The sequence below is a fragment of the Hypomesus nipponensis genome, chromosome 26, assembly GCF_054491055.1.
Source record: "Hypomesus nipponensis isolate SF chromosome 26, ASM5449105v1, whole genome shotgun sequence".
NCBI lineage: Eukaryota > Metazoa > Chordata > Actinopteri > Osmeriformes > Osmeridae > Hypomesus > Hypomesus nipponensis.
Window position 1 is genome coordinate 2,902,117 of NC_140386.1, and position 26,323 is coordinate 2,928,439.

The 26,323-nt window shown below is 40.6% G+C and overlaps 1 protein-coding gene across 2 annotated transcripts in view; it reads left to right on the forward strand.

Moving 5' to 3' along the window:
• Positions 1 to 936: 936 nt before the first annotated feature.
• pigx (phosphatidylinositol glycan anchor biosynthesis, class X) overlaps positions 937 to 26,323 on the forward strand; it is a 31,411-nt gene continuing 6,024 nt past the window's right edge. The window contains exons 1-2 of one of the 2 annotated variants that reach the window (XM_084692889.1): positions 937 to 1,080; positions 11,734 to 11,815. In XM_084692889.1, the coding sequence (XP_084549015.1) occupies positions 1,020 to 1,080; positions 11,734 to 11,815 (143 nt within the window). In that variant the 5' untranslated portion in view covers positions 937 to 1,019. Of the gene's footprint in view, positions 1,081 to 11,730; positions 11,816 to 24,518; positions 24,619 to 26,323 lie in introns of those variants that run through there. The other variant, XM_084692890.1, reaches the window with a different exon arrangement.

A 26,323-nucleotide genomic window follows, 5' to 3' on the forward strand; every position in this document is an offset into this window, starting at 1 on the left:
CGGTGTTTTATTATGATCATAATCATGAACAATTAATTAAAGGAAACATTTTAAATGTTCATTCAAATATTCATATTGATGATGCATTCACTTAATCAATTATGAGGCATTGCTTTCCCCGACACGAAAGTAGATAAACTGCTTTTCTAAGCCAAAGGTATTGGTATTGGCAATACTGGCCCTGTATTTACTCCTTGGTATCGGATCTATACCACATCGTGCAGTGTCGCACACCCCTAGCAGCTGTAGAGTGAGGCGATAGAAGATCCCTCTAGATTGAAGAGAGCTTGATCAACTGGTGGAGTCTGCCTGGTGTGTAATACTGTTCATTCACCAATCAGAGGCTTTAACACGCCCCCTGACTTGGTGACGGGGGACGACGGATTTATTTTGCTGCACAAAGTTACACCATGGATAAATGTAAGTATAAATAAATAAATGTAAGTATAAATAAATAAATGTGAACACATTAAAACGTAAATCTATATATACACACACAAATACATGTAACATTTATATATTTAGTGTCTCATTTAATTTGTAATTTATATATTTTGTCTGTCAATTAGGCATTACATTATATAATTAGTCATTTATTTAAGCTTTGTGTTATAATATTTATTTATTTAGTTTTGGCCCCTATAATCCTCCATATGGGGGAATGTCCCTGTACTTACTGTAAATCACTCTGGAGTAGAGTGTAGCTAAATGACTAAATGTAAATGTGGGCCAACTTAATTGTCCACAATCATTACAAAAAATCGAATCAAAAATTGACATTTGAGTTAGTAATTCATAATTTGTAACCAATAACCATGTAGCGTCTGGATTAAATAGTTTTTTTTTTTTATCTTGAGTTGATCGTGGGGAAACTAAACCCATTCTAATTTGTAGAAACAGATTCCTGGCAGTGAAGAGATGACGATTAGATGGGACCTTTATTTTGAAAATCCTAAAATCATGTTTGGTGCTAGCTTCACAGTACTCTCCTGTGTATTCCTGAGAGAAGGATTGTTCAGATGTATCCCGTGCTGCTTATCTGTGTTTATTTATTGTTTTTTTATGGATCAACAAAATCAGGTAAAGTATAGCTATAGCTATGAAACGTAAAGGATATTGCAGCATGCAATCGAAACATACTAGCCTACTGTAACTATAACTAGCCCCTTTTGATACCTAGCCTAACTTGCTCTAACAATTGACTCCTAAAAATCTACAATCTACAAAATCCGCCATTGGAGGACTGCGATGAATAATATTAGTAGTTCATGATTCTGATACCAAAATTGTGCAAACCCAGTTAGCACTAACCATATTACGTTGCCACGACGTAGTCGTAAACGGCCAACAAAAGTTTAGATGTAGCAACGTAGTGAGTTATGTGACAACCATAGAAAAAAGTCTGTTTAGAAGAACGCTAAGAACGTACTTGCCATTTCTCATGATTCGTAGGTCGTGGTGCAACGGATCACAAAACTCACGGTTCGGATTGGATCACAGTTTCTGAGTCACGTTTGACGGATCAAAATAATTGTTTTAATCAGAAAAAAGGCACTTAACTTTTGTTTGCATTGATTTATTATCACTTATCACAAGAAACTTTTCAATGTTAAAATAAAATCTTAAAATAAAATCTTAAATACTCAGTTGTTAGTGTCCACATAATTTATTTATTAACATTTAACACAAGGACCCTTTCGGTATTTAAATACAATGTTTAAATCAAAGATAACATACTCAGTTGTGTCTGTCATATGAAAAAGAAACGCAGAGCAGACCTGAGCTTATTAAATGTTCTTCCAAAAAATCCAAGTAGTGTCTTGCTATTATGCCAATGTGAAGAAATTACAATTACAATTGCTTTTCCACCATGCCATTGGATCACCATCCACTGGAATACCGCTTGCTGCATTGTCGGATGCCACCTCCTTTTCGATGGTAAATGTCTTGCCTGTGTCCTCGGCGGCAAAGGTCTCCTCTAAAAGCTCCTTCATGGCCGACTTGTGAAGGAGATGCCCCTGAGTCTGCTCCTGTTGTTTCTGAGGCCTGACCCTGCGGAAAAAAATACTTGATCTTCTAAAGGGGTCATTGACTGCGAAACCGAATTTACCTTGTCACAGTTGAATAACGACAGTTCAGTGGGTAAAATGGACATACAGTGAACCTCAAAGTCATTGTCACCTGTTTCCAATGCAAATCTCACAATTAAAAAATGTAGCTGTAAAACAGTAGGTTTTTAAAAAGCCACCGAACTGACGTCAGTTGGGCACGGAATTACAAAGAACGTTTTTCAAGGATATTGAAAATGGACTACGGTTGTAAATGCAGTGTTCCAGGCTGTACAGGGAATGCTGACACTTTTCAGAGTCTTCATAAGGAACCAAACACTTACAGCATAACAGTTCGTGGCTGCCATAACAGCTGGATAAAACAGAATCAGACCCTGTATTATATTATTATTGTTTTGACCATGGAACCGTGTTTCCCACAGATTATAACGTTTTTTCTGGCGGGGACAGGGGGGGGGGGGGTGGTGGTGTTACGGTTGCATGTCAGACCGAGGGGGGGATCAAAATAATTCCTTTGTTATTAATTTGTTACACAGAACTTTATTATATTAAATATGAATCCAAAATTATTCATACCTTTACAAAATCAACAACAACAAACTAAAATTATTATTTCTGCATATGCAGGTAGCAACGCTACTGCTAAATAACTATTTAACTGGTCGGCTCCATGACGCCGGGTAAGTAGCTAGCTCCTGAGACTTCTCACCAAAAGAACGAAGGGGAACCTTCGACTAAGACATGTTCGTAGGTACCTAGCAAAAAGTTGCCTCAACTTTCCTAGACCTTTAGCTATGGCACTAATGCTGAATGCTCGCTGATGTAGTAGTCAGTCTTACTAGAACGGCGTAGGTATGGATCGTTGCTAACGTTGTGACTGTGTGCGTATGTGAGAAAGACGCGTGAGTGACAGAGAGATGGAGGGAGACCAGGGAAAGGAAATGCAGCTGAACAAATACGCTGTGTGTTTTAACCTGAATATTGTTACGAAACGCAATATGTGGCGGCCGGTTTTGATTCTGTGGCGTACTGCCACAAATTAGTCTATGTGTGGGAAACATTGTGGAAAGGAGAGGTCCGAGTGTTGTGGGCCGACATTTACTTTGCACCGATCTCCAACCAAAGTTGAGGATCTGCGTCCCTGGCTTAAGGCGCTGAATAAAAAAAAACACAGAAGTTTCCTTTTGTCTGCTCGTATAACTTGCAACATAAAGTGTGTATCTCATACATTTGCAGTTCATGGCTAATAGCAGAGACCTGATGTAAAAGCCTCAAGTAGATAAACAAGAAGCTAACGTTCTACTGGTGACAATGTTAGCTGGTCGGTTTTGCGGGGAATCTCAAATACATGTACTGACTGTAAAATTAATAGCACGAATTCTAGAGGACCTAAGCTTTCAAACAAGGTATAGCAAATGCATATGCCCTGCAGTGAAATAGTTAAAACATCTTATGTTTGTGGCTAATGTAACGCCTTATTGCAGGGCAGCAATCTGACCGGCAAACAAATTATATAAACACTTAAAAGTTGTTTTCAAGCCATCCAGTGAAAGGGTGTTTTGTTGACTTGTTGCACATCTGGCACAAATCCACCTAATTATTTAATATTTTAGCAGCAGGACTTCTTGGCAGTTCTCCATTGAATTGAATGATATCCCCAGTAAACCGGAAGTGCCAATACTACTGAAGTGCAAAAAGATTAAAAAAGTGGGCAGGGTGGAATAAAGTGAATAAGAAACCAAATATGGACGGTCTCGGTTAACAAACGTTTTAACAAATCTCTGCTTACAAAGGCGTTTGTAGACCTGTAGAGAAGTCCTAATTTGCAGTTTGCCGTATTACCAGAAATGCCACCTGTATGTTCACTACACAATTTGCACCGAACATTGCTCTGCTCTTTGTCGGATTTCAAAAAGCCAAACCACTTCCAAATAACTGTAGAAGACAAACCCTTTTTATCAATAATTTCTTCATTGAAAGTTGCTCCCTCGCCATGACTATCGCTGACACTGTTTTCGGCAATGAGACTTATTTTCCGCGGTTAACATTAGCTACTCAACTCGAGGTGATCAGTATATTTTTATGAGCGTAGGCTACCATTTCTCCGCAACTTCCTGCTGCATCACAGAAATTAAATGGGCTGCTGTTCCTAATTATTCTCTATCAACATTATCGATATTATTGAAAATTAATTAATGTTACAATATTTTTATTGAGGGAAGTCATTACTTAATTTTTTTTTGCCCAGCCCTACTCCAAAGTAGCCTTTTAATGCAAACCGGCTTTTATTACTTGTAACCGTAAGTTACTAAATGGTAACTCGGACAACGTACTGTGTACAGTAACCTAAATAGTAAAGTCATACATCGACAGGGCAAAAACTGTGTCTACTTGCTCATTAGCGAACTCGCATACATTCCCTGGGCCAAGGTTGCTAAGACAACCGTCAAACAAACCCATGTCACATACAAAAGTAACCTACAAGGCTGGTAACACTCAGCAGTGTTTCCCCTATGTTGATTTTGTCGTGGCGGCCCGCCACAGCTACATTTCTGCCGCCACGGTATCAGAAATAGGGCTGTACAAGATTTTAGGCCGTCTATCAGCAGTGATTGTTAGCAAGGACACGCGCTTCACAGCGCAGTTGAGATTGCGTGTGTGCGTCCTTGAAAACTGTTAGTCGTATAACTTATGTTTTCAGTTCATTAAAGCCTGTTATTGTATTAGTCTACAGTTATTGCAAATGTAAGTTAACTGGTGATTTTCGTTGTTTGTATTCTTCCCCTGCTAGCATAATTGCATGCCTGTTGATTCGATAGCAATTGCTGCCCTTGCTCACGTTTGTATTTTAGGTGCATTATTATGCTGAAGTAGTTTTAATTAATAGTGTGTTGTTATTATTTGCTACAGAATGCTTAGCCTATCAAGATCAAATGAAGCCAACAGTGTACATGCTTTCGAGTACCTTGATCGATTGGCTAGGCTACTGACCATTTACAATAAGTTGTTACGTCAATTATTAATTGGCAGCATATTTTTTCAATTTACAACATACTTTAAGTAGCCTAACTGTATTGCTTTACGGAAAATAGGACAAAAATATATGCAATATTACATTTGTTATTAGACTATTACATTAACCTATTTCAAAATATAGGGTTAGAACTTTATTTCGACCGAGGGGGAGGGGGGGGGGGTCGGACAGACCTGCCCCCACTGCAAAAAAAAATCCTAGGGGAAACACTGTTTAGGATTTGCAAGCTAACTAAACTTATACTATATCTGAAATAATGTTGTGGACATGTGGATTTTGCCACTAAATGAGTGACTTGTCTTTATTTCTGGACATACTATCCAAAAACCAAAGTGTTTGATATGTGTAATGCTATGGTCTGTAGTGTAGATAATTAGTGTTCACCCTGATTCTGAATGTTGTCTAGTTAGATGGCTATCCAAGCTGTCCAATGGGAAAGTGTTTCTGGGTAAATAAACAGTCATGAGCATTGTACCGCTCAACGCTAGCCGGCGCTACGGTATCGTTGTTCCCGTTTAAAGTGCGGCCTATATTCCAGTGCGGCCTGTACTCCGATTTACAAACACAAAGCTCCCATTCTGGTGGGGTGCAGCCTATAGAAAATGCGGCCTATTTTCTGAAAAATACGGTAAGCACTTTCACCATATTTTTAAAGGGGTCATTGACTGGGTTTTGGGGTTATTTCACACTGTTCCTTAAGGTCTCCGTATAGGGTGTGTAACATTGGTTGGGCTGAAAATAGCCCGGGTGTTGTTCTATGCCCCTGATGCTTCCTGTGAAATTGTCCCGGGAAAATACGCAATGTTTTCTCCTTTTATGGTATGCTCATGAATATGTAGATGAGCTGTGCGATTGGTTGGTTTACAACGAGTGAAGCTGCGGCGCAAAGACGCAACACAGCCAACAGCACTCACTGAAACAATGAAGGTGGAGACTTAAAAATGTACACAAAAATCTATTGTGTCTACACAACACTGTTTTCAACAGATTGACTAGATATCATTTGAAATGCTTACGTTAGTTGTTTCCACTTCTGTTGTTGAAGCAAACGGGATCGCCTTAGGTGGGTAACGTTAGCACTACAGCTTAGCAAACAAAGTATTGTGATTCAACTCAACTTCAGTTAGCTCTAGCTATCTTGCTGAAAAATAGATCTGGACAAACATGCATCTTGAATTGTAGATTTACTCGACAACACAGGTTATTTATTTGAATGAAACACAGTCAGAAACATGAAATAACGTTAGCCCCATTGCCAATAAACTTGGCTAAATCATCACACATTCTACCTATGCTCTTGCGTTAACAAGCTAAACTAGTTTACATGCCTACAGTCTAGGTGTTTTTGCTATCTAGCTGTTCTTGCATTCCTTGCAAATCAGCGTTAATAAAAAGCAGATGAGCTAGAGTCAAGCTAACATTCACTGGACGGGCATGATGTTTGTCTATACTGTATCGGAGAAGATCCCCGTGTAGTTCGACCCTTGACACATTTGCATGAACCATTTCACCAAGGACGGTTTTGAAAACCTTGGACAATGTAAAGCAGGATTTGCTATGAAGCTGTAGCTGAAAAGAGGTGTGTTCCGATCTTATGTTCATCACAACCGCAAGCTGTAGTATGATTTTGTCAGTAACAGTTATTAGCAATGCTAACGTATCCTGTATCTAGCACCTGCCTTTCTCCTGTTCTTTCAAATAAAATAGCTAATCTGCTATTTGTTTTCTGGCTATTTTTTCGTAAGCTTCCCTTCTAATGCTGACTACAGCTAGTCTAGCTAGAGTAATTTGCTAAGTAAGGTATGTTGAGCAATGTGTTTAGAAACGTATTTAGTAGGGATGGGCATTCGATTAAATTGTCTTAATCGATCGTAATGAGAATTAACGATCGATTTCCGATTAATCATTAAAATCGTTATATTAAAATTCACTATTTACAGGCTATATTAAAATGCAGTGAAAATAGAAAAAACACAGTGTGTTTCCGCATTGAGATCTGTAGCTATTACAAGAATAACAAATATTTCTGTAACTCCTAGAAGCGGAGCCGACAGCTAGAAGCCGGTGCTCAAAGACCCTCATTTTTTTCCGACTAATTAACAAAGCTTCATAAAAACCTTTGCCCTCAACGATACTTAAGGGTAGCATATCCATCTCGATGGACTTGCAGATCCGTTGGATAATTTTCTCTGCTCGTTGTGCATCGCAGCTCCTCCGTGCTAACACCGAGAGCAGGATGCACCACCATTAACCAGGGTCGGATGTACGTTCTTCAAGTGGTACATCATTTGAGTCGTGGAGGAGTTGTATTTATACTCAGCTTTGCAGTGTTGGCAGTGAACAAAGTAATTTTTAAGTAAAAATTGTCTCACGTTACACTTTGCCGTGACCTCATTGAAATACATGAAATACTTTTGAAGTACATGGAAACTCACCGGTAACTGAGTAGGCCTGTGATGTTTTTTTCCAAACATTGGCTTTGTTTGGTAAAATGTTTAATTGCTGCCACATAGCGAAATCCATTGCATTCCTTCAAGACTCACCCTACGCATCAGAACACGCATTAGTTTTATCGATGAACAAATAATGTCATCAACAAAATTCTTAATGATCGATAATCGATCGTCGATTAATTATGCCCATCCCTAGTATTTAGCATTCTACCTATGCTAGATACAGGAGACGTTAGCATTGCAAATAGGCTAACTGTTAGCGACAAAATCATACTTACAGCTTGCGTTTGTGATGAGCATACGGTTGGAACAGCACCTCTTTTCATTTAATTAAAAACTGTCCTCGGTGAAATGATTCGAGCAAATGTGTAATTGAGGGTCGAACTGCACAGGGATCTTCTCATAGACAAACATCACAGCCTGTCGAGTGTTTGGTTCCTTAGGAAGACTGAAAAGTGTCAGCATTCCCTGTACAGTCTGGAACAATGCATTTACCACCGTAGTCCATTTTCAATATGCTAGAAAAACATTCTTCTTTGTAATTCTGTGGAAGTACACAGAGCAGCACATTTTGGGTTGTGATAAAGGTACAGACCAGAGCCAAAAGAGGTGGAGGTTTTCAAAACCGACTGTTTTACAGCTAAATTTTTTAATTGTGAGATTTACATAGTAAAGAGGTGTCAATGGACTTTGAGGTTCACTGTATGTCCATTTTACCCACTGAAGTGTCATTATTCAACTGTGACAAGGTACATTTGGTTCTGCAATCAATGACACCTTTAAGGGGACGGACCCACCTTCAACCGACGCAAGCAAGCACGCCTTACAATTTCCCCAGAAATTGTACCCTCTCTAGTTTTTAATTAGTTTGATGATATAAAAAGGGGGTGAGATGTCATGATTGACAGTTGAAATTAAGATGTGTTACTTTCTTGTTGTATTTACCTTATTTTAACAACAGTCTTCAGTCCCAGTACAACCAGTGGGAAAGACAATTAGCTCTAACATTTGCGTAGCCAGGCTATGTAAAAAGTTATTGGGTCGGGCGAGTGTATGTGTGGGACCTTGATACCGCGACTCCACCACCCAATCACTACTGCGCAGTGTCCCGTGGCAGCACCCGTATCTGGGATATTTTGTACAGTGAGAGGAGGTGGAGAAGCGTCGGTCATCTTTATATCTGTCTGGTCTCCTTTTTGTTGAATCGCATGATTGCCTGGAATCAGGGTTCCCGCGGGGTCTTAAAAAGTCTTAAATTCTGAACTTTAAATTTAAGGCCTTAAAAAGTCTTAAAAACGTCAATATTTTCATCCGAGGTCTTAAATTTCATTTAGTCAGGTCTTAAAAAGGTTTTACCCTTGTTAATTTCCAGAAACGCAGGCTGCAGAAAGTTGTTACAAGGTAGAAAAATAGTATTGAGTCGTAGCCTACAAAGCGAGTCTTTGCTACAAACAAAACCAGCAGAACGCTGCCCATTGTATTTCTTTCTGGAGGATAGCCTATTGGTGTTGGTACGCACGCGGTGATAAAACTACAAATCCCGTGATAACTGCAATACCTGCATGCAAAATACGTCTGCGCTTCCTCAGAGTTTGTTCAAATTTGGCTACGTATGGAAAATGGGAAAGTTTACTTTCAACGAGACATGAGTTGCGTTCGACATGCACCGACTTCATGCAGCGCCGCAGCCGGCTGCAGACTAGGGATGGAGATTTGAACTGATTTCACTATTCGAATAGTATCCGAAATTATTTTCGAATAACCGGATAATCAATTTTTATTAATGCGGTTCCGTTATGTCATTAGCCTGACATGGCGCAAAGCATACTGTCAACACATGAACCACAACACATTCCGGCAATAATTTGGACTATTAAGATATTATATTAAATAAGGGTTGAATAAAGAAAACAAATGAAAGATCATTTCATCAACATGACGAAAAGACAATGAACTTGAAAAAACGCTGCATCACCAGACGTATAGGCTCTTAAATTGGCGGAATAGCGCTGAGTTTATTACTATGTGAAATTAAAACGTGAAATACTTTGGAAGACATTTAACACATTGGGTAGGCTATTCTCGATAAAAACGAAAGACACATGGAGAAATATTGCATATTAACTTGGATATAAACTTGGAACCGGAATCCTCGGTGCGCCACCACACAATGCAAACATAGCCGATTATGCTAGCTCTACGTGGCTGCTGGTTAATAAAAAAGCCACAAAAACATTATCCATATGCATTTTTATTCAGTAAAATGAGCATATAAACATGCTCAGGGGAGAGGCGAGTACGGAGTCGATTTAGGCCGGCGTAGAATAGACTGCAGGAACTGAGGTTGCTGCAAGGTAGGCTACTGCTTAGCCAGTACACTATGCTTCTTGTAGCGCCAAATGAAATGAAAGGACACTCGCAGCAGAACGCAGGGTCATGTAGCCTACCCTTTTTGATGCTTTTCATTCTTTCTAACGTCACAACTATTAGAATTCTCAACACAACGCAGCGTTTAAAAAAAATATTAAACTAAGCTCATAAGTATTCGAAAAAAGCATTCGAATACTAACCTACTTTAGGATATCCGGATATTCGATTAACCACGCCCATCCCTACTGCAGACGACGCCGGCGCTGCATAAAGTCGAACGCACCTATGGCTAGATCACAGCAATTTCCACGGTTGGTTACAAGCAGTAGCCTACCTAGCTCCAGGTACGAGGCTCGCTGCAAACTTTGCCCCAAAAATATTCAATTCAGTTACTGTGATTGCTTTATCTGTAAATTAAACTTATGCTTTTTTTTAATGAATTCCATTCATAGAAATTACATGTTTTTTTCAGAATGTCTTTTGATTTAAATATTATTGGGGTAATGCGTTGTGTAGGTCTTAAATTTCAATCTTTATGGTCTTAAAATGTCTTAAAAAGGTCTTAAATTTGACTTGGTGAAACCTGCAAGAACCCTGTTTTGGGACATTGTTCTTGAAAAATGCACAGCCACACACAGCCGTCCAAAAGCTTACCAAGTCCATGCTTTTTCCACCTCGCGCACCACAAATGTAAACTACAGCAATGAAGGCCTGTAGCTCATCAACTGCCATATCCCATGAGCTGTTCTCCTTGACTGTGAGCCTCAGCAGCGGTGCAGTCCCTAATGTGCTTCAACATATCATCAACCAAACACAGAAAAGCAGTAAGAGCAACTTCAGTGTTGCGCTTGGCGTGCTGTATGGAGCTAGGAGCTTTTCTCATGGTATTTTGACTTTGTCTTCTTCCTCTGTTTCTACCCGACTGTGTATTAGTTTAAAATTGTTTTATTTAATGAAATATCAATCTTATTCGGGTAATATAAACCTATTTATAGCCAAGAAACTTATCAGCCTAACGTACTTTGAACATAAGCAGAAGGAAAGAGCAGGTGCATACTTTTTTACTACGGGGAATTATCTCTGAATCACTCTCAGAGCCAGTATCAGATGAACTTTCAAGAGACCAGGAGACGTCACTCTGTGAACCTGCTCCTCCATCAGACTCGGCCTCATCAAGACTCAAAAGCATGGCCAAAGCCTGAGTGGAAGTCATTCTACTTTTTAAAATAAATATCCTCCAAGTGTGCAAGCTACTGACTCCAATGATCTTTTATTGAAGTAATAAGTCTTCAGGTTCACCTACTTTTTCGTCCAGCACTGTGAATGTTGAATGGGTGTGTTTAGTAAAGACATGGGAAATGCGTATTGTTTGTATGTTATCAGCTTAGGCACATTGTGTTTGTTTATTGTTGTGTGTGATGAGGATCAGATCACATTTGTATGGCAAATTACTGTAGAAAATCAGTTAATTCCAAGGGGTTCACATACTGGTACACCACTGTACCTAGTTTGTCTGAGCTACATAGAGGCACTTTCCCTGTGGCCAAGTAGCATCTTGTCAAAAACTTGATCTCCGGTGTAAGTGACGGCATCCCTGATTAACTCTACAATCATAATACCCTTGTGATTAAGACGGGGAAAAAAAAGAAAAAAAGAACTGCAGTTAAATGACCAAAATAAACTACATTTGTAAGCCAAACCCTGCATAAACATACATTTTCTTGTTTTTATGTTATTCAACAACCAGTAATCACTTTCACTGTAACATCACACCTTTTTTGCTTTACAATATTTCTCTTTTTTGCAGACGAGAACAATTGTGGTTTGTCCAGTCAAGTGCTGAAGCATGCATTTGTTTCAATGAATATCAAGAAAAGTGGATTTCACAGGTAAATATAGCTTGATAGCTTGAACAGTATCTATTTGTGGTAGTTTTGAATAATCTATCTTGATTTCTCCATGGTTTGTTTCAGCAAGAAAAAAAAAGACAATTAAGAGAATGGTCTTACATGTTAGAGTAAGACCATTCTCTTAATTGGTCTTACATGTTAGACCAATTAACTCACACAGGGTAAAATGTGTGAGTTCCAAAATATCAATCAAATAGCAACCAGTGAGGCGCACATGCTTTATAAATGCAGCAAATATGTCAACAGTGAGGAAGCATTTCAAAGTGTCTGTGAAAGATGGAAAAATTAACGTGCCCAGCTAACACAGTTACGTTGCCCTTACGTTGCCGCAACGTCACTCGTTGACCAAACATACGTTGCCGCAACGTCTTTGGCGACGTTGCCGCAACGTCTTTGGCGACGTTGCCGCAACGTCTTTGGCGACGTTGCCGCAACGTCTTTGGCGACGTTGCGGGACCGTGCATCTGTGGGGCGCCAGTAGGTTGCCGCAACGTCATCTTGTGACGTTGCCAGTCCGTAACCGCAACCTCCTAGCAACGTAACTTTCCGACGTTGCCAGTCCGTAACCGCGACGTCGTCGCAACGTTATTATCCGACGTTGCCAGTCGGTAACCGCGACCTCCTTGCAACGTTGTTTTGTGACGTTGCCAGTCCGTAACCGCGACCTCCTAGCAACGTTATTTTCCGACGTTGCCAGTCCGTAACCGCAACCTCCTAGCAACGTAATTTTCCGACGTTGCCAGTCCGTAACTGCGACGTTAATTACTAACCTATATTTCTCAATTCTTTTGCGTATATTAGGGCGGTTCATATGCAGACCTCATTTGCCCCAAATGCTACTTGTTCTTGTATAATAGGCTACATAGCCAACTTCAGGAGGACTATGTTTGTGTGGTGTGTTGCCTAACTCAAGCTAATCATAAACAAGGCAGCATTTCCATGTAACATTCAGTCATTTCATTTCAAACAAAGTGCCAGTGAATACAGTGAATGAAACAGTGAATGAACATCTTCTGCCAGTCCCCGCTACAGGTCCTGTCTGTTGGCCCTGACAATGAAGCACAAAATAAGTTAGTGTCCTATCAACACATGTTGCCCACGGACCTAAAAATGACGTTACCAGCCGACCAAGGGACGACGTCGCGGCAACGTTGCCCACGGACCTAAAAATGACGTTACCAGCCGACCAAGGGACGACGTCGCGGCAACGTTGCCCACAGGTCTCAACATAACGTAACCAGCCGACCAAAGTACGACGTCGTAGCAACGTTGTCCATGGGACCAACTGGCAACATTCCCTTAATAACGTTGCCACAACGTTGCCAGAAGGTAACGTTGCGGGTTACCAACTGAGCACCTACTGGCAACGTTGCCGCAATTCATGTGTTAGCTGGGTGGTCAAGTAGGGCTGGGCGGTATATACCGCGCGACTGTAGAAATGTGTCTACCGGGAGAGATTTGGCTATACCGTTTCAACAGCGGTATACTCTTATACTATATTTTTGTATTACATGTGTCAATTAAATGTCTGGTTGTTGTATTGTATACAAGCCATCATATAAATCGCATTCTTGCGATATTTAGAATTGTAGTTGAACTTTTATTTGATTTGCTATTTTCGTTTGACCTTGAAGCACATTTGAGTTGGTCTGACGGAATTTTCGATGTGGAGTGTATTTTGTCTAAGCGGACCACATTCATGCCGATGCTAATTAATTATATATTTCAGGGCCCATTCTGCAGGTAACAAATTCGATTTGTTCAAGTTATGTCTCGTGCTGTAAAATTATTGTTGTAAAATTACACTGGTGGCGTTGCTAGCATTCTTGATCGAGGATGACTAGTGAAGGCTAACTACTTACTAACTGAGAGTGAGGTCATGCCGGGAAATATCAAATTGAGGCTTTAACGTATGGACCGAGCTTTAACGAGGTTGATACGCCGAAACCCAAGTTATATGGATAGTAAAACTCAGACTGATTGCTTTCGCTCATTTCGAAATTTGCGTCGGAGGGCATTACGGATCCGCATTGAGCTGTGAGTAGGTCACCACGCGGATGGCATGACTGCGTATCAGCCAATCTTAACGCTCGTACTCGTAACTTTTTGAGTCTTGTTTTTAACTCAAGTGTTGTCTCATGTGAGGCAGTTGTTTTTGTTTGTAATAAATAATCGAGTGCGATGATGAAGTACGGTATGGTTATTTTGTACAATTTCTTAATTTAATGTACAGAACAATTACTAATCAGTTATATACCTTAACCGCAGTGGTGAAAGTAAGCCGGTACTAGCCGATACGCCGTACCGGGAAGAAATTACGACAAACGCACAGGCCCGTTGCGACAAGGCAAGCAAAACAAGCGCCGAGCTGGCTTGGGGCCCCAAGACAACGACTGGTTATGAATAAAATGCAACGACAAACTGTGAGCGCCCCTTTGATAATCAATGCAGTAAAGCGCAATGACACTGTTATCGGGATCCCCCTCAAGGGGCCCCTCTCATGATCTGTGCTGCTGGCAAAATACAAAACCTCGTCGGTCGGCAGTCATCATGAAACGGAATTGTGCTTCAGGAAGCCAAAAAAGGAAGAAGATGAAGGAAGAGGAGGATAATAAAAAACAAGATGGCGCGAAGTGATAAATTACACTGGATAAAATAGCTCTACTTGTCTTGGTGTAATTTTGCAGCAGGCAGGCTAGCAGAAATATGTTTGTTAGTCCGTTAGACAGAGACTTCGTCTAAACATGCCGCAGTGCTGTGTCCCATGTTGTTTAAATAGATCGGAGTTTAAAAAAACAAGTGACATTCAACTGTCATTCTAGCGGGAGCGGGCTGCGGGACACATTTTTTTCTGCCCAAATCAACAAAGCTGCCATATGATGACACTTGTCTCTGCCGATTGGGCACTCGCATGTGCTGTACCTGACTGCCTGACCCTCATCAAAAACAAATACAGGTGGGTTAAACAGTGATACTAGAGTGATAAGAAGTCCTAGTAAATGCTTGATAAGTAGACTATAATACAGTAAATAAATAAATAAATAATAAATAAAAAGGCTAAGTGAAATTTTCGGCGCGTGCATTAAACCTGTATCATAGTACCACCAATAAATAAAAACTACTTTCACCCCTAACCGTGATATAAAATTACTCATACTGTGATAGAAGATTTTGGCTATATCGCCCACCCCTATGGTCAAGTTAGTTTTACGTTTTGGACAGGCAGTGTCCTCTTGTCTTGTTGACTTTACTACACGTTCACTCAGGCTTTAGCACTGCATGCATGGCGGCTGTTTTATTTACAACCAGCCGCCTAGCCAATGCAAATGTTTTTTGAGAACATTTGCAAGAAGTAGGCTTTTCTGTGCATACAGAGTATGTTACATTCTTTCAGCAGTCATAGGCCTAATATAGGATATTTTCAAGGAAGGGGACTCAAAAATTGCCACATAAGAGTATTTTGTTTTACAAATGTATTTATTTTAAGTTATATTGCGCTTTGTTGGTATAGTGTCTCAGTGTTTCAGGTCTGTCCGACCAGCCCCCCCCCCCGGCCGAAACAAAATGCTAGCCCAAACCCTATATTTCGGAGCAGGTTAATGTAATAGTTTAATAGTTAATGTAATATTGCACTTATTTTTTGTCCTATTTCCCCTAAAGGAAGTTAGGCTACTTAACTACACCTTACAGTCATAAAGTATGTTCTAAATGGCATAAATGCTGCCCATTAATAATTTACGTAACAACTTATTGTAAATGGTCAGTAACCTAGCCTATAGATTAAGGTAGGCCACTCAGAAGCATGTACACTGCTTCATTTGATCTTCATAGGCTAAGCATTCTGTAGCAAATAATAACAATATACCCACTATTTATTAATTAAAACCACTTCAGCATAATAATGCACCGAGAATACAAATGTGAGCAAGGGCAGCAATCACTATCGAATCGACATGTGCAATTTCGCTAGCAGGGGAAGAATAGCCTACAAACAACAAATCACCAGTTAACTTAATTTAAATTAGCAAGAACTATAGACTAATACAATAACAGCATTTAATTAACAACATAAGTTATGCGACTTAGCTCTACAGTTCTCAAGGACGCACACACGCAATCTCCGTGCTATCCTCCGATACGCTTTCTAACAATCACTGCTGATAGACGGCCTAAAATGTTGTACAGCCCTATTTTTGATACCGTGACGGCAAAAATGTAGCCGTGGCGGGCCGCCACGGAAAAATCAACATAGTGGAAACACTGGTGTCTGCTGGAATGTAAATATTTTAACTACATATTTAGACATTTTTGTTTTGAATTTTTTTTCTTCTTTGAAAAGCAAGACAAAAAGAAAAAACACATTTTGGCTACTCATGCAATGGCAAAACATATACAAAAACCGCATTCGGTATTTGGTCTTTGGCCAAGTGTTTCATTTTGTTCAGCTTGGGACAATCATTTTCACTTCGGTGCATCCTTATCATACATGCACCCGACTTCAGTAAACAGGGCTCAACAATATCGATGGCTCGATGGCCCGGGGCCAGTAAAAAGTAACGTCAGGACAGTTAAACTAGCAACTCACTGGCCCGATCAGGCCACTGCAAATTATTGATTGAAAAAAAAATGTGCATTGTAAAAGTTAACATCCTTCATATGCTATCTGCTAAATGCATAAATAACTTTGCAGCTCGTGGGGCGCAGTTGGCAAATCAAGAGTTGAGGAGTGACGAGTGGTTGTCAAATTGTAATTCTCTAATCTCGATACATTTTTTAACAAGGCACAAGACTATAACGTGAAGATGGCAGCAAAGTACAGCTACGAGCTCAAACGGAAGCAACTTTTTTTATGGAACGAAGATGCACTGTCGTTTGTCGTATGTTCCGGTCTAGAGCAAAAGTGGATATTTTTACATTTTACAGAGGCACCGACAATTTTCGAAAACAATACCTGACCAGCCATGCTAGCAGTAGATGACAGCACCTGGTTTGCATGACAGCCAAGCAGATGGTTGACAATCCATCTTCCAGTCCGTTGACGAGGCTGGTCAGGAATTTCAATGTAGATGCCCATCGTGTTATTGCACGACTTATAATAACGGCATATCACGTAATTAAGACGGGCCAGCCGTTCGCCTCATTCCCCCAGGCTATTGAACTGCAGCGGAAGAATGGTGTCGACTTGGGTACTTAGTATCATACTGATGAAATGCTATGGAAGCTTTTATATATTAGCCTTGACGGACCAGAGGTTTCAATTGTGCAGAGAGATGGCTGTCAGCAGGGAAGAGAGAGCACGACACGTTTGAGGTTAAAAGTCAATTGTTTTGCAGACTATTATCTTTTTATTATCACTAGAAATGTGATTTCATTTTTGTTCTTTTTATATCCAGGATGTGTTTAATAAATGGTTAAACATGTTAACAGAATAATAAATATAAATTACAATTTTGAGGGTGGGCCAGTAAAAATTGTCTTGGGGCCAGTAAGTTTAAAACCCACTGGCCCGGTGGGTCCAGTGCCAAAAAATGTTAATGTTGTTAGCTATTTAGATAGCTAGCTAGCATTACTGTGCTTCTCTTAATGGATACATTCATTCATCGACCCAAAAGCCCTTGACAAAAAATGTATCAGACTGGCCCTGCAATTACTTATTAAGATGCTTTGCATTAGGTAGGCTATATAGGAAAGAAAGTCAAATCCAAGAATGTTTGCTCAGATCTATCACCCAACTCCAGTTATGACGTTACTTCATAATTTGCTGTCTTTCTCAAGGCCATGTCCAAGACTGCATCGTCCAAGACTGCGCATGCAATGTCTATAATTGTCTTGAAACTGACCAGCCGCTTGCATCGCAACCCCGCCACAATCCGTATATGTCTGTGACAAAGGGCTCTGTCACGGGCCTGACTAGCAAAAAAAACACACCTACCATCGCAAGTTAATCTCCGAGTCACTCAAGAGTTCCTTTAGCCCAGTGGTTCCCAGACTTTCTCTGCTGGGCCCCTCTTTGGTACATAAGAACATTTTCGCACATGGGACACAACAGGACACACATACACATATTTTGTTTTCAGACTCCTTTGCAGTTTATTTCACTCATTGTAATTCATACAAACCTGTAACTGTTTTTAAGCATCTTAACTGTGTAATTATGTTCAGTGTAACAGTGCTCAACATTGCTATCAATTAATTTAAAAAAAATGTCTGTCTGCAAAAATGGGTTTTAAAACATGACCAACTCCCTGAAAAAAATAAAAAAACGAAAACCTAAAGGTTTGTTGTGCAAAATTGACACCTTTAATCCTCACATATTTACAGTGACTGGTGTGGGCCTGCTTCATGCTGCAGATCTTCTCAAATCTGGGTTGCAGGTTTGAGATTGCCACTCTGAGTTAATTTTCAATGTCCAGCTTTGATCTGTATTTTGTCTTGATTGAGGCCACAGCAAAAAAAACTATCTCTCATCGGTAGGATGTGGCAAAAGGAAGAAGTATGGCCAGGACTCTCTTACCTAGCAGTGGGTAAACTTTCTCCACTCCAATTCAAAATGCAGCCAGTATCTTTGACTGAAACTGAAGCCTCATTCACTGCGTTTACATGATGGTATCAATTTGATTCTAGCTTTATTCAGAAAATGCAAATTTTTGGGGCAACTGCTATTATCCGAATATATATGGCAGTGAATAAACCGGATCAATAAACCAAATCAATAAACCGAATCATTGTCATATCCCAGTACGATACGTGGCGCTGTTTTCATTACAACTAGTGGGGATACAGCCCTTTCCGCTTGACCTCTTCACCACTACCAACAACAACAACATCAACATTTCGAGAAAGACTGCGAATGGAGAGCAAGGTGAAGCTATGTCCCTCTACATTTCATGCATGATGACAAAAGCAGTACTGGAATGCAAACGGCGCTATTGGCACTATTTGCTCGCGTTGTTTGTTTGTTTCTGCCGGGCCGGCTCCCGGCAGTGACAACTTATCGTCTTTTTCGACTTCCAGGTCACGACCTGGGAGGGAGGGCGGCGGGATCTCAAGCATACGCAAAGAGGCAAAGTCCAGTTCATAGTCCAATTCACCGTTTACAAGCATGCAATGTCCAAATTATCAACCGACTCGGATCGAGTTATCTCGGGGTGTCAATCGGATTGTAGTCGGACAGCAATTATTCGAAAAAGGTGTTAACAAGAAACGGATCATTCTATTTCAGTCCAAATAAGCCAGTAATTCGAATCCATGTAAACGCAGTGATTGTTGAATCAGAGGTGACATCAATTAACTGTTCCTCCTCCGATGTGCTGAAGTCGGCAGGTGGTGTTGCACTGAAGGCGTCACGGATTCTGTCATATTCTTTGTGATCCTGCATCAGGAAATATTTCTGGAAATGTTTCTGAAGGGCAGAGATGTGTGCTTCCATGCATGAGATCACTGTGTTCTGCAGTTTGTTCTCTTCAATGAATAATTTCAGGTTCTCAAATTAGTCCACATTTCCATCTTTCACTCGCTGCAGCCACATCTCAAGTGTTGTGGTGAATGATGTGATTCGCTTATGTATTAAAATGGCAGTGCCTCTGGATTTGCTATTAAAATTTGAATTAATTAATCTAACCCAAGGATTTCAAAGTTTCATATGATCATCTATCCGTAGATGTGTCTCCTGCGGAAAGACAACTTTGGAGCATTTAATTTGCCCTCCTATGCGCACGTTCCAGGTAACTACTTTAAGAAGATGGCCATTTAAACCGCCTGGTGTATATTATCATTGTGTATATTAGCATTTGTCATTTGTAATACCCTAGGAATCTGTCAATGAGAACGGTGCCCAGCCCTGCCATAAGTATTGGACCATGGTGTAGTGGGGAGGGAAAGAAGGGAGCAACAAAAAAAAACTACAACAAAAAAGACATAGGGCATCATACCAACCCACCCAAAATCCCAACCTTCCAATTGGAAACGTTGCACAAACGTCTAATGCTCGTCAGCAGAGGGCAGCAAGCAGCCATAGTACACGGACATACAACCAATTTTTCATGTAGTGTTATTGTTGGAATGCTGCTTCAGAATTTCCAATGCAGTTTTCTTTCAAATCCTCTCTAACTGCTTAAAACTTCTTCAACTTCCAAATCCTTCTTCTTCCTCAATCTTTCAGCTAGAGCCACAATTTAAACTTTAAAATGTTGACAAAACCATAAACTATTTTAAATAATTCAGCTTTTTGATATCTATTCAACTTTTTTCAATATCACTGATAATGTTTCATGACTTTTTCAAACCGTTTCTGAGATTTACATGGGTGTGTACGAGTAAGCCTAGAGTGCAGACTGAATTGCTTAGAGGGGAGCTTCAGATGTTGTTGAAAACATATTTCTAGTTTGCCAGCATTGCCACAATTTTCGCTCTTCATGCTTCGTTTTTTGGATCAATAGATAGCTAATTTTGTGCTGGTCGTAGACAGTTGTCTGTGGAATCCAAAAGACTTACACATTTGTTCAGAGCCCCAAAAAAGCGAGACAAAGTCCAACTCTCGCCCCATAGAGTCCAATGCAAATCTGGTGACAAATTCATCAGAAAAGGCAAAAACTGCCGGTAGAGTCGTATTTCTGACCGCACAGACATATAAAGGACATTTCTAGTTTTGGTAGAGTCTTGGGTGTCGGAAAATATCCTTATTTTTGGATTGGACGTATAGTTTTGCGTCTAGGTTAACTTGTTTGAGGTGTGGATTCTAGCTAAAATTCTGTTATCCTCTGCCCTCATAACGTTAGCAATCATAGCTGCACCCAGGGCCGGATTAAGACATTTTGAGGCCTGAGGCTAATTACAAGGAAGAAGCCCCTATATCGCCCCGACGCACTTCATGACACAAACCCACCAACGCCAGGTGCACTGACATCAGTGCTTTAAAGTCCACAGAGCCACTCTATAAATATGATCAGTTTAAAGCCAAGGACAAAATGTATGTGTGTAGTAGGCAAGACTGTAGACAATAATAAACCAATAATGTAAATGTATACATATTTCCATTTATTCAAAAGCAAAAACATGGCTAAATAGCCAGGGAATGACCATTATGTTACTCAAAACCCAGAAACAAGAAGGCAGACAGTCAGATACAGTGCAACATCTCTAGGGTGGAAAGCATTTGAATTAGCTTACATACAAACATGCTATCACCTGCTTCACACCATCACCATTATCACATCAGTGATATTAAAAGGCCCGTTTTCTGCTCTTATTGAAAACTCGTCAATGAGCTCTTCAAAGTCTAGTTGGCGCAGTACGTCATGCTCTATTGACATTAAAGTCAAATTGTTCAGTCTTTCCTCACACATTGATGTCCTCAGTCTATGCTTAATAATTCCTAATTTGGAGAATGACCTCTCCCCACTGGCATTACTAACGGGCAATGTAAGGTAAATCCTCAGCGCTATGTCCACATTTGGTAAAACACTTTGGAGATGCCTCTCCCGTATTAATGTAAGTAGGTTTCTTGGTGTTGTTGGGTCAGTAAGAGCAACTCGGGAGAAATTCACAAATTGTGCTAGTTCATCGGGAAAGTCATCCGCTAGATCTGCGTTGTATTTGGTCTGCAATCTGACACTTTGTTCACGAATTTCACTGAGGGGGAGTTTTTCAAGTCAAGTAAGAAATCCAAAGTATTTGCAGGTTTCTTTATAGACTGCATGCCTCTGTTGTAATGCATTTATAAGTTTGTCTATTATCACAAAGAATGTCTCCACACAAAATTTGTCCTCGCGCGCATTGACATGGTCAGGTTCGTTGGAGTCATCGGCTCGGGTGGTGCGCTTAACAGGTCAAATCGTTCTGTACTCTTGCGATAATGACAGTGATCTGGCTTTGGATTCCAGGTGTTTGGACTGGGAGCGCAAATTGGACACAAAGTCTATTAGCAAGTGAAGCAATTCCACAGCAGTAACTCGGTCCAAATCCACTGTCTGCAGGGCCATGCTTGTGGTTTGAAATCTTTGCAGTATAGTATCCCATATGATGGTTAGGAATGCTGTCTCACATTGATCAATTTTTTGGGCCAGGGATCTCGCCTCGTCGTGCGCACCATATTTCTGACTGGAATCTCCAGCTATCTGCATTAAAGTACCGTGAATATTTCTGTAATTTAAACAAAGAGCTTTTGTAGCCCGTGCATGTGCCGACCATCTCGTGTATGAAAGTCCCTTCACTGTCTCAATGCGTTTATTCTCGTTGGACTCAAGCCCATTCGTTAATATTTCCCAGCGGCCAGGCGAGGCTGAGAAAAAGTTGAAAATTGATTGAATTAGCCTAAAAAAAATTGTGGCGTCATTGCAAGAATCCACACTACACACCCCAACAAAGTTCAGGAAGTGGGCCGCACATGTAATCCAATCAGCAAGGGGGCTTCTTTCCTGAATATGAGCCCTCAATCCCTTGTAAGCACCTGACATATTAGACGCATTGTCAAAGCACTGTCCCCTGCAACTTTTGATGTCGACATGCATGTCCTGTAGCACATTTGTAACTGAGTCAAAAAGGGACTCGCCTGTATGGCTAAATATTGGCAGAAATATTAAAAATCGCTCTAAGACTTTGCCCTCCTGTGAAACATAACGTACCACAAATGTTAGCTGGTCTATGTGATTTAAATCGGGTGTGGAGTCGACAATCAAAGAAAAGTACTTGGCTTTCTGCAGCTGAACAATTATTTCTGCTTGAACCCACTGACCCATTAGACTTATGAATTCTTCGTAGATAGTGGAAGACGGATATGAGGTTGTCCCTCTGCCTTTATTCACATATTTTTTTTAGTGTTCATCAAGAAAAGGGTCAAACTTGCTCAATAATTCCAAGACTCCCAAGTAATTGCCATTGTGGACAGAGCCTAATATTTAATTGTCTCCACGGAATGCAAGGCCACGTTCTGACAAAAACGTTATTACTGCCACAATTCTCCTCAGTACTTCTCGCCAGTAACTAGCTTCATCCCTGAATTGATCCAGCAGCTCTGCATCTATCCCACGCACCTGTGTGCGCGCTAGCCAAGTGAGCGTGGCATTTTGGTGCAACTGGCCTGCTTCATGCATCTCCACCCGGTCAACAGAATGCTTCCAGTCTGAATAACCAGAATGAGTGAAAGCGGATGATCCATCGCCAAATAGTTTACAAAAAAAACTATACACATTCCCAGTGGACGGGGAGTACACGAGCCATTCTCTTGGAACGTTTTCTCCATTTCACATTGTGCGGGTGAACAATGTTTTGCTTAGACATCGTTTCAGATTTTTGTACATCCTTTCCGAAGCAGAAAAATCTGCATCTTTATTCTGACACAGTGTGGGTGCCATAACTCCTTTCCCAACCCAGTAGGACCGAACCTCCTCACTTTTCCCCAACATGCAACATCTCTAGATATTTCTGCCACTGCCTCGGAATCAGCGATACCTAGGTCCTCTGGTTCATCTCTGCACACTTTGTGATTGTGAACTAGTACCTGGCTCTTCTCCATCAACATCAGTTGTGTCAGCAGAGATTGTACTGGTAGCAGACTGGCTAGTCATGGCAGTTGGTGGGTCAGTTTTGGGAGAGGTAGCAGCAGCAGCAGGCTGACTAGCCGGCGAATTTGTTGCAGCACTCCATATATTTGTCAATTTTGGAGTCCTCTTCAGTAATTCTGACACACTCATGTTTAAGAGCTTGGAATTGTCTTTTTTGGCCCCACTGTTATGCTTTCGTTGACCGGACATATTCGCGCATTATTTTTGTTTTCACTCTCAATTTTTCTAATGTTATGCGCGGTGCCGTTAACTCACTCGACATCGGGCAAACTGAGGCCCCCTGGTGGCGAGGCCCAGGGCTATAGCCCCTCAAGCCCATTGTCTTAATCCGGCCTTGGCAACATAAAGTGTGTAATAAGAGGAAAACTAGCTATATTTTAGTATGTTTTAGTGTTCTCAATTTATGATATTAGTAGATACACAATTATAGCCAGATGTATGGGCAGGGCTGTGAGCTAAACAACTAGTGCAGTGCATCTAAAAGTAATGTAAAGCTTTTGAAACAACACAGCTATCAAATTATTTGATAGATGCGTCATTCTAATTGCCATTAGATAGGAGGGAAGATGACTAGTGCACACCCTACTTCATGTAAGTTTTAACACGTTGTATAAAGCTTGTACCAAAGACCCTCAATGAAAAAGTTGTTACTATATATTATTACAGCACAATTTGTGTAATTTGTCACTAATACATTTGCAGTTTATGGCTAATAGCAGAGACCTGATGTAAAAACTAGGGCCTCAAGTAGATAAACAAGAAGCTAAAGTTCTACTGCTATCAATGTTAGCTGGTCGGTTTTGCGGGGGAATCTCAAATACATGTACTGACTGTAAAATTAATCACATGACTGAATTCTAGAGGACCGTAGCTTCCAAACAAGGTATAGCAAATGCATATGCCCGGCAGTGAAATTGTTAGAACATCTTATGTCTGTGGCTAATGTAACGCCTTATCGCAGCACAGCAGAGCGCAGGGCAACCTTCTGACCGGCAAACGAATTATATAAACACTTAAAAGTCGTTTTGAAGCCATCCAGTGAAAGGGTGTTTTGTTGACTTGTTGTAGCACACGAACATAGCACATCTGGCACAAATCCACCTAATTATTTAATATTTTAGCAGCGGGACTTCTCGGCAGTTCTCCTTTGAATTGAATGATATGCCCGGTGCCATTACAACGGAAGTACAAAAAGATGATAAAGTGGGCGGGGCGGATAAGGTGAATACGCTAACATACACGCCACCTACATTTCCATTCTTGCAGTGCAGCCATTTACAAGTACACACACTCATACGCACAGTAAGGTTACACTTGGTGAACTTTATTGATGTAATGTCTGTACTGTTGTAGTGTTTTGTGTTGAGTGAGCTGTTGATGTTCTGTTTGTTTTGCCGTGTTATCCGCTAACTTCCAGATATGGCACATGAGGAAGGCCAATTAAAATGGGAGTTTAGGGGTAAATGGTGTAGTTGTCACGCTGCGCAGGTTCAGGGCGAGTGGTGGAATTGACAAACAGACACATATCGGCTATTACCTCACAAAGGGATGATAAGTGTTGTATCTGTCTTGTATGTATCTGTATATCTCTCTAATAATGACATACATTGTGTGTGTCTGTACAAATTGTGTGTACACACATGTGTGTGTAAAATTATCTTGGAAGTCGCTTTGGATGAAAGCGTCTGGTATTTTTCTGGTATTTATGCATAAATGTAATGTAAATTAGAATGGGTTTAGTTTCCCAAGCTCAATTAAAGAACCGGACTCTCTGCAAAGTTAATATTCTGCATACGTCCTCTTACATTTACATTTATGCATTTAGCAGACGCTTTTATCCAAAGCAACTTCCAAAAGAGAGCGTAACAAAAGTGCATAGGTCACTGATCATAACAACGAGATAGCCCCAAACATTGCGGGTAACCAAAACATGAGCATACATTGTGAAAACGAAACAAGTCCCAAAGGGAAGAACCATAAGAGCATGTAGTTAAACAAGATACAATTAAACAACATGAACCTTGCACGCATGAAAACGGGTCAGGGGTGAAAAAGGTGAGAAGGATATGACCCCTCTAAGGGGGTCCGGGTGCATGCCCCCATAAGAACTTAAGCCATGAGTCAAAAATTATTATGGCCTCCTTACTAAGTATTATGCAAGCCATTTCATGCCAGCCTGTCACTGGGTCTAACATTTACAGTATACGAGGCACAATGTGGTAAGGGCACCACAAATGGCTTAATGCATAACCCCCACAAGAGATGGTGGACATGCTTTAACTTAACTTGTCTATACTCTTCCATCATGATTGACAGCCAATACAAGTACCAGCATACTTTGAAGTCAAAAGGCGTATCCGCGACACAAATTGCATACAGGTTGGAAGGTCTACTTATTGATAGAACGGCAGGGACGGACTGGGAGTAAAAATAGGCCCTGGACTTTGATCCAGACCGGCCCACCATAATCGGTTTTTGGAGCTTGTAACAAACCAACATAGCCGTTTGTCCAATTGGTAAAACATTGTCTAGTGAAGGTAATTAGGTTTACGTTTCTTAGCCTGGTTTTCCATCTTTATATTGTCTCTAATTAGCTTTCGATCAGTCAGTGTCACTGTTGTGTGTAAGCGGCACTAACGGCTGCATAAGTTCATTTGGAATTTTCCACCGGAGCTTTAGCTAGCTGGCTAACGCTGCTTTCTCTCCTCCTGTGTTCAATTACTCAATTCATCAAGCTGTAGCTAACGTTAGCTAAGTCTATGTCAACATAGACTTTTAAAAGGCAGGTAATTTTCACTGCAAAATGGAAGCACGCTTTCACGGGCGTTTTCTGTACATACCGCATAATACATAATTAGGCACACTTAACGCATCTCTTCCCATCTCTTTATGGGAACTCCCACTTTCCCCTCGACTCTCCCGTGAA